Source organism: Oncorhynchus mykiss, chromosome 1 (assembly GCF_013265735.2).
Source record: "Oncorhynchus mykiss isolate Arlee chromosome 1, USDA_OmykA_1.1, whole genome shotgun sequence".
In the NCBI taxonomy this organism is placed as follows: Eukaryota; Metazoa; Chordata; class Actinopteri; order Salmoniformes; family Salmonidae; genus Oncorhynchus; species Oncorhynchus mykiss.
This window is the reverse complement of record NC_048565.1, coordinates 59340080-59349038: the sequence shown is the minus strand read 5'-3', so window position 1 is coordinate 59349038 and position 8959 is coordinate 59340080. Positions and strand designations below refer to the sequence as shown.

Below are 8959 nucleotides of genomic sequence, written 5' to 3'. Positions count from 1 at the left end.
GAAAGGATGTATGGTTAGTTTAAGAGTTGGGGAAAACAGGGCATCAGGCATCACTCAAGAGATATGCAGTTTAAGATTTTACGCAGGGCCCATCGGGTATAAGTGCAGTTGACAGGATACCTTGGATACAGTGTTGCATAAATTAATATTACTATCGTGATCCATAATTGCCATGGAAATTTGGAATGCCCAGTCGAATAGCAGTATGGGTAATGTAGTCATTTTACAGATTTAAAAAATTGGCCTAAAAAAAATGATTTTTTTCCTTATGCAGGAGGTAATCTGTCACAAAATAGCCACAGAGTAGTGTTTTTTAACCTGATTTTCAATATGCTGGTCTGTATGTCAGTTTGTGTTTTCAATGCTGATGCAATTCGCACGGGACTTGCACAATACAGTATGTCAACAATGACAGAGTTTAACCGAAGAACAGACCAAAGTTGTCCCATGCAATCAGCTGGCAAACTTCCTACAGCCAAAAGGATCAACAGCACAGACAACCGGTAAATATCATTATATTCAACATTCTGGCCTGTAGAGACAATTCCATCTTTTTTACAGTGACTTCTTTCAGACTGATTTCTGTGGAATAACCATGGTAACAGTCTCTGATATTTGGACATAGACATGCTGTCCTATGGTTGCCTAGGTTATGTTTCAGTAGCATTACTGCCTGTATGTGTAAGTAGTAGGGGGTGCGCGCTCGCGGTTATGTGGGTTGTTGTGGCTGAAATGCAAGGGCTGAATATTTGCCCCAGTCCGCCCCTGAAGAGGGGTGTGCCCTCACTGACTGTAGTTCGGCTTCCTGTGTTAGACTAATCAAATAGCCTACAAGCACTCTGATCTCATGACTTACTTCCTGGTCGTATTTTTCCTTCTGTGAAGTGCCTGTGTTATCGAACCTGCTACTATGGTTATTCTAAAAGGAATACCGTCCATTCTGTCGCCAGAGCTGCTGTATGCCCTGGCCAAGATGGGCCACGGAGACGAACTGGGTAAATAAATCAGCTAGCTACGCTCGTAAGGGCGAACATGGAACTTGCTGGTTCAGTGAAGGTCTGTGAACGTTGCCAGGTACAGCCACAAGTTCTAAGACAATGACCACACAAACCCGCGCACAGGGTCTGAAAACGGACACATGTATACAATAAACCCTTTTTCCATAACGTTATCGAGACAATTATTAAGGAATCTCGACGTAACTTGTAAGGACGTTAGAAGCAAAATTATGTTTTCATCAAAATATGAATTATTGTGAACTATGACATGTCGTAATAAAGACATTTGAATATGTCGCAAGAGGACAATTGGCCATTGTTAAACTCGCCCGATGACTTTCCGTCAATGGATGTCGATTTAACTCGTTGGCCATATGCCTTACCCCTTGTGCCTTATTGCTTAATCATTGCAGTCAAACGAGTTAAATCGACATCCATAAGGGCTGTTAAGCGGGACGCAATGCAGGGTGACTCTCTACAGCCGTTAGCCCCGGTGTAATGGCCAGATACCACAAACCTCAGGGTGCCTTATTGCTTAAACTGGTTACCAACGTAATTAGAACAGTAACTTTTGTTTTGTTACACCCATTGTATACGGTCTGATATACCACAGCTTTTATCCAAGCAGCATTCAGGGCTCGGCCCCGGTTTTGTAATTGTAAATGCATCTCCTTTGCGCAATATAGATAAATCCGACAGGAGTTTGAGTGATGAAAATTGGACAGAGGATCTCCAAATCTCTGAGCAAGAAACACTTGGATGAACTTTTTTTTTTAAAACGAATGTTGGGCTATTTTCTGGCAATTCTGCAATTATTATGTGCCAGATGTTAAGACTGCAAAACATTTATAAATGGCCCATTTGCGAGATTGACCTGCCATTTCAATAGGCATAGGCTACAGACTAAAATCTAGGTTTATGATTGTAATTCAACTTTGCCATGGTTTGCTTAGATATATGCAGGTAGCCTTTAGCCTCTAATAGGCCTACATCTTATTTTGGATAGTCTACGGTAGCCTAGGCAAAATGTAGGCAAGCTGTGAACTGAACGATTTAGCTGCTTGCGTAGTTCAAAATAACACACATTTATTCAATATGAATAGCTTGGCGATTTAGAGGTAAGAAGTGCTTATGTTTCCCAATTGCCAGTGTTAGTTATATATATGTTTTACCTGTAGCCTAATCTGACTGACCTTCAATCTAATGCCTTCTAACAATTGATCGGCGGCAATTGCGATAGATCTTTGATAACTTCCAATTTAATTAACTGAACATGGCCATTAATTGTTGCATAATATAACACAAGGCTACAACAACCATACACAAAAGTTATAGGCTATTTATTGAATCTGTTTGCCAGCTCCAGGTAGGTTAAGTGTGCTACCCCGTCATCAAGGCAAATGGTGGCTACTTTGAAGAATCTCAAATATAAAATATATTTAGATTTGGTTAACATTTTTGGGGGGGTGACTACATGATTCCATATGTGTTATTTCATAATTGTAATGTCTTCACTATTATTCTACAATGTAGAAAATAGTACAAATAAAGAAAAACAATTGCATACTATCTGTATATATATAAAGTGCCTTCGGAAAGTGTTCAGACCCCTTGACTTTTCCCCCATTTTGTTACCTTACAGCCTTATTTTAAAATGGATTAATCAAAATCCTCAGCAAACTACACACAATACCCCATAATGACCAAGCAAAAACAGTTTTTTATAAATGTTTGCTAATTTATAAATAATAAACAGAAAGATTATGTGGCATATTATAGCCACATTAGCCTATCTGTTTAGCAAAAACCAAGTCATGGGTCGACGGAATTGTCCATAGAACTCCGAGACAGAATTGTATCAAGGCACAGATCTGGGGAAGGGTACCAAAAAAATGTCTGCAGCATTGAAGGTCCCCAAAAACACACATTCTTAAATAGAAGTAGTTTGGAACCACCAAGACTCTTCCAAGAGGTGGGAGCCCGGCCAAACTAAGCAATCGGGGAGAAGGGCCTTTGTCAGGGAGGTGACCAAGAGCCCGATGGTCAATCTGACAGAGCTCCAGAGTTCCTCTGTGGAGATGGGAGAACCTTCCAGAATGACAACCATCTCTGCAGCACTCCACCAATCAGGCCTTTATGGTCGAGTGGCTAGACGGAAGCCACTCCTCAGTAAAAGGCACATGACAGCCTGCTTGGAGTTTGCAAAAAGGCACTTAAAGACTCATAGACCATGAGAAACAAGATTCTCTGGTCTGATGAAACCAAGATTTAACGCTGTGGCCTTAATGCAAAGCGCCACCTCTGGAGAAAACTTAACACCATTCCTACAGTGAATCATGGTGGTGGCAGCATCATGCTGTGGGGATGTTTTTCAGCTGCAGGGACTGGGAGATTTGTCAGGATCAAGGCAAAGATGAATGGAGCAAAGTACAGAGAGATCCTTGATGAAAACCTGCTCCAGAGTGCTCAGGAACTCAGACTGGGGCGAAGGTTCACCTTCCAGCAGGACAACAACCACAAGCACACAGCCCAGACAACGCATGAGTGGTTTTGTGACAACTCTCTGAATGTCCTTGAGTGGCCCAGCTAGAGGCCGGACTTGAATCCGATCGAACATCTCTGAAGATACTTGAAAATAGCTGTGCAGCAGCGTTCCCCATCCAACCTGAAATAGCTTGAGAGGATCTGCAGAGAATAATGTGAGAAACTCCCCAAATACAGATGTGCCAAGCTTGTGACGTCATACCCAAGAAGACTCTAGGCTGTAATTGCTGCCAAAGGTGCTTCAACTAAGCACTGAGTAAAGGGTTTGAATACTTGTGTAAATGTGATATTTCACTTTTTTTTTTAAATAAATTTGCAAAAAATTATAACCTGTTTTTGCTTTGTCAATATGGGGTATTGTGTGTAGATTGATGAGGGGGGGGGGGGGGGGGAAATACATTTAATCCCTTTTATAATAAGGCTGTAACCAAACAATGTGGAAAAAAGTCAAGTGGTATGAATACTTTCTGGAGGCACTGTATATATATATATATTTATATATATTTTTTAAGAGATTCCATGGCAGCTGGTGCAATTTAGAAGTATCCCAAAAACCAGCAAACCGCAACCAATATATTTTTCTCCCCGACATCATTTTATATAGGCCAAATATTAGGTAAAAGCACTGACATGGCAACCCTGGTGCCGATGCATGTAATCGCGTTATCAGAGGCTCATGATCAGTTACGTCCGAATGTTGGTTTAATCGAGCAAACTTTTGGTATTTGTTTCTCGGCAAAGATAATTTTGAGGAGATGGGAATTTCCATTGGATTCGTACTATCGCTGATAGTGTATGTTGCCCATGCGTCGGGCCGTGCGGTGCATTCTGGGTTCTTTGGGACAAGGAGTGCGCTCCTTCAAAGATTGTGTAGGAGTCAATTGGGCGCAGGGTGGGGCGTTATACATTTCTCCATTCGTTGTCCAGCGCTATAAGTTCCTCCATCTATTTTTCCAATAGATTCCTATCTCTTATTTCTCTAATATCTCTGGTTTCGGTAGAAATCAAAAAGGCTACGCTTCGCACTTAACGACGGCGTGTGGGAAGGCAACTATAATAATTTGGCTGCACTTAATTCCTTTGACCAGCAGGTGCCACTTTAATGTAATATTTTATGTCGATCTCGTCTATTTCTGTTCTATACTTTGTCATATGTGTACGTTTTTTTTGTGGACCCCAGGAATGTGCAATAGCTCATGGGAATCTTCATAAACTAAACACTGTGTTGATTAAAGCATTAATTAACTTATTTTCGACACAATTGGCAATAATGCCTAAATGCTTCAGGAAGCTTCATTTCCCCATCCCTAGTGTCAGTACAGGTCTAGGAATCCACATTTACCACATGTAACCTATGGTAATGTTGAATGTGTATAAAGATGGCAGAATTCAAATATGACATCATTGTTTTAGCACTATCCACACTGAGTTTTTAAACTACAGCACGTGATATGGTTTAATGTAACAATACAATGTAACAATAAATCAGCATATTGTTTTTTCAAGTTGCCGGAGTCTTGAAGCTAAAATTGGGATCGTGTATACATGTATGCAATAGTAAATAGAAGTCATTACAGTTTTCAATTATCTCCCATCCAATCAATCTGGCAACTTCTGTTTAAAAAAAAAAATGTGTCAACTCATTTCTCAACTCAAACTCCTGGTTACAGATTGAAGTCTCAAACAAGGACAATAAAGAGATACATTGATATATTTGAATTCATTGTCTCGTTACAGTTCTGGCTGATACAAACTTCCCTACCTCCTCCACCTGCACCTGCGGTCCCATTGAGATCCGAGCTGATGGTAGGTGTATAGTTAACCTTTACTTAACCAGGGGAACAGAAAAAACACTGGATACTTATGCTGTGTAGTACCGGTATGTAGTATACTTATATTTTTTTCCCCTGGCAAAAATGAAAACACGATGTATGTAAAATATTGTTTGCTATAGCATGGAAAATAATAACTAAATAATTGTTTGTTTCCAACATTAGGGCTGTTTTCCTAAAGAAGTTAAATCTGCTTTTTGTTTTGTTTCCTTGCCAGTGTTGCCACGATGCTAACGAGTGTGTGTTGTATTGTATCATATGGTCAGTCTCTGTGATTTTCCTGCAGGTCTCGGGGCTGCTGAGCTTTTGGAGGCCATTTTGAAGCTATTGCCCCTGGATACCTACGTTCCCAGCCCGGTAGGTCCCCAGCGACTGGAAATGTCAATATGTCACATCTGGAAAGCAAGCTGGACAGTGACCAATTGTTTTGTGTGCATCTGCGTGTGTAGGCTGCCGTGATGGAGTTGGTGGACAGTGACAAAAAAAGGGGACTAGCCACTCCTGTATGGGATATCTTCAGACAGAAGCTGGCACATGCTGGGGTACAGGTGAGTGGATAGGGGTGAACGCGTGCGCACACACACATACTTATATGTCGAGGAAAGTTATTGTGTGTTCTGTGTCCAGGCTCCTCTAGAGAAGGTGGAGAGATTTGCATTCTATGAACGAGCCAAGAAAGCCTTTGCTGTTGTAGCAACTGGGTGAGATTCAGGTTTTTCTGTCTTTGTGTGTGCGTGTCCGTGTGTGTGTGTATCAGTGTAGATAAATGGGGTGACAGGTAACCTTGCGGTTAACAGCGTTGGGCCAGTGACCGAAAGGTCTCCCCCAGCTGGCAAGGTGGAGAAATCGGCCATTCTGCCCTTGAGCAAGGCAGTTAACACCCAACAACAACTGCTCCTAGGCCGCCGATGACGACAATTAAGCCAGCCCCCTGCACCTGTCTGATTCGGAGGGGTTGGGTTAAATGGTGGAAGACACATTTCGGTTGAATTCATTCAGATGTGCAACTGACTAGGTATCTCTCTAGTTTTGTGTGTGTGTGTTTACTGTGTCCCTCTCTCTCTATAAACAGGGAGACAGCTCTCTATGGGTGCCTGATACTGAAGAAGGGAGTCATCCCGGGTGAACTACTAGATTGACACACAACAATTAATGTTATCGACGGGGCACAACCAAATTTTGCATTACCTAACAAATTACCTAAGAATTTGAGTTTGCATGTTTCTGAGAAACATCTAGTTTAAAAAAATATATTATTTTAATGTTGATGTCAAGATCCATCTGAAATCTAAAATGCAATGTATCAATTGTAAATAAACAATTTAGTGATTTTTCTATTCGTATTCCATGTGAATGTTTGTTATGTAGATGTAAGACAGACATTACAGTAGAGGTTACAAGTGTCTTTAATGTCTTAGAAGATCGACTTATACAGTACTGGTTACTAAACATATAATAAACGGTTAGATCCATACAGTGTTAGTTTATAGACTTCTATAGAGTCACTCCGATGTGCATTTAACCCATTGCTGTATGTACAGCTTTTAACCAAACAATTAATTTTGAAATTCTCAACAAAAATTCTCAAAACCATATTACCATCAGTGAAATAAATGATTTCATCATTAGCATAATTATTTTTCTCATCATAACCAGTATTTGATTGGATGCAGTAGAGCTGTAGCTGACTGTAGAGCTGACAGTCAGTTAGGGGGCAGATATCATGGGTCTTAGGTGTTTAATTAATGATGATGGAGGTAATCCAGGTCCTCCTCTGGTTCTCTGTACATCCTCTGAGAGGGCCGATCGGCAGACTGCTGCCTGTCCTGGCCACTCCCATTCACCTGAACAGGTACAGGCCGGTCACCATGGTAGAGGTCATCCCTGTCTTCCTCTGGCTCACTATGACCCTTGACCTCTGCCCCTACAGCAGAGAGCTCCCCCTGGTGAGGCACGTCCACTTGGTACAGCCCTTCTCCCCTCTTCATCTCTGGATGGTAGAGTTCGTCCCAGTCCTGTTCAGGGTGCCGTGGATCCACCTGGCCTGAGAAGAGATGAGAGATGTTATCTAGATCTATCCCAGCCTCCTGGTAGTACTTGGTGTTATCCTCCTCTAGGGGCTCTGTCTGGATGGCCATCCCAACGAAGGTGTCCTCTGGCTGAGATCGGGCTCTGGCCAGGTCAGCATCATGGGTCTGCTCCATGGATGGGTGGTATAGATGATCCATGTCCTCCTCGGTTGTGGAGTATCTGCCTTGGACTACCTCTTTTTCTACCTTCTTTCTCTTCCCACCTCCCCCTCTCATGTTCTTCCAGATGGGCATGACAGGGTGGATGTCATTGTTAGTGATGTCCATGTCTTCGGGAGCCTCCACCTGCTTCAGTCCCAGATCAAACATCACCTCCTTTTCAGACCTAAAGAGGGAGTGAACAGTGAAGCATTATTACTGGGTGGAGGGAGGGAAACGCAGGCCGGGATTCAATCTGTATAATGCTGTGGACAATGTTACCGCGTTTGTGGAAATCACATTCAAGGTAAACGGCGCGATTAGATTGCATCCCGGCTTTAGGTCGATACACATTTTCTGCACAGGTCTGAATATTTTATTATATATGAACCAAACGATAACAGAACAGAGAGGACTCACATCAGAGTCTCCTGGACTGCAGACTCAGCCACTTTATCCTGCAAGAGAGAGAACAGAAGACTGGTGCATAGGAGAAAAAATGTACCTAGTACACTGAAGGGAGGCGAGTACATAAATTGAAGTAAAGTTATATTTATGCAGTCTACGGTACGTACCCAGGACTTGTATGGCTTGGCTGAGTTGCCATAAACCAGTAGAGAGATGCAGATCAACACATAAATTCTGAGAGGAAGAGAGACATGATGATCAACTGACTATTGATGATGATTATTAACCTGATTAACTGACAACTGATTCACTGTGTTCTGTACTATATGGCAGTGGTTTTCCTCTCAAAGTACAGGAAGAGGTTCTTACCTGAACATGATGTCTCTGTGAAGTGTTCTTCGTGTGTTTCTCAGCTGATATAATAGTCTGGGTGATACACACACACCTGTCCTGACACACAATAGATCAAAGGTTGTATAATAAACTCTGATTTCGACCTTTGAACTCACCTAGTTATTCAGTATTATTAGTCATGTTGGCTGTCATGTTGGGGCAGCAGGGTAGCCTAGTGGTTACACTATTGGACTAGTAACCTGAAAGGTTGCAAGTTCAAATCCCCGAGCTGACAAGGTACAAATCTGTCTTTCGGCCCCTGAACAGGCACTTAACCCACTGTTCCTAGGCTGTCATTGGAAATAAGAATTAGTTCTTAACTGACTTGCCTAGTTAAATAAAGGTCAAAATAAAGAATGTTTGGGTTGTTTGGCTATGAAATTTGAATAGGCTGTTTAGTTTAGTGTATACCCTATGAGAAGTCGTCATGTGGAAAAGGAAGTCATAAGCGACATTTTAACCTTGCCATCACCAATGCTACACAGTAAAGAGGCTCTAACTGTTCTTAATCTGTGATGGATTTAAATGACAACGCACAGGGACAAAATAGTTACAC

At 41.8% G+C, this 8959-nt stretch overlaps 2 protein-coding genes across 3 annotated transcripts; one reads left to right on the top strand and one right to left on the bottom strand.

Moving 5' to 3' along the window:
- Window positions 1-801: 801 nt before the first annotated feature.
- Window positions 802-6717, top strand: fuom (fucose mutarotase). 2 transcript variants are annotated; one of them, XM_021606236.2, is made up of 6 exons: window positions 802-995; window positions 5280-5348; window positions 5661-5731; window positions 5824-5922; window positions 5980-6075; window positions 6447-6717. In XM_021606236.2, exons 1-5 carry the CDS (start codon window positions 911-913, stop codon window positions 6037-6039), a joined length of 384 nt encoding a protein of 127 aa, XP_021461911.1. In that variant the 5' UTR covers window positions 802-910; the 3' UTR covers window positions 6040-6075; window positions 6447-6717. The 2 variants fall into 2 exon arrangements, with proteins under 2 accessions (XP_021461911.1, XP_021461903.1); XM_021606228.2 differs by having other exon boundaries at window positions 803-995; window positions 6002-6075; window positions 6447-6709.
- Window positions 6718-6762: 45 nt separating this feature from the next.
- si:ch211-217g15.3 (uncharacterized protein LOC368914 homolog) lies at window positions 6763-8500 on the bottom strand. Its single transcript, XM_021606217.2, has 4 exons — window positions 8380-8500; window positions 8178-8244; window positions 8023-8060; window positions 6763-7789 (listed from the first exon to the last, which is right to left on the bottom strand). The coding sequence occupies exons 1-4, from the start codon at window positions 8385-8387 to the stop codon at window positions 7117-7119; spliced, it is 786 nt and encodes a 261-aa protein (XP_021461892.2). The 5' UTR covers window positions 8388-8500; the 3' UTR covers window positions 6763-7116.
- Between the last annotated feature and the right edge of the window lie 459 nt (window positions 8501-8959).

Excerpts from the sequence above, each read along its gene's own strand:
- fuom (XM_021606228.2), top strand. The coding sequence starts at position 911 with ATGGTTATTCTAAAAGGAATACCGTCCATTCTGTCGCCAGAGCTGCTG. Across the intron at positions 5,349-5,660 it reads CATTGAGATCCGAGCTGATG|GTCTCGGGGCTGCTGAGCTT; the intron begins GTAGGTGTATAG and ends ATTTTCCTGCAG. Across the intron at positions 5,732-5,823 it reads ATACCTACGTTCCCAGCCCG|GCTGCCGTGATGGAGTTGGT; the intron begins GTAGGTCCCCAG and ends CTGCGTGTGTAG.
- si:ch211-217g15.3 (XM_021606217.2), bottom strand. Across the intron at positions 8,061-8,177 it reads CCAAGCCATACAAGTCCTGG|GATAAAGTGGCTGAGTCTGC; the intron begins GTACGTACCGTA and ends TCTCTCTTGCAG. Across the intron at positions 7,790-8,022 it reads GCAGTCCAGGAGACTCTGAT|GTCTGAAAAGGAGGTGATGT; the intron begins GTGAGTCCTCTC and ends CTCCCTCTTTAG.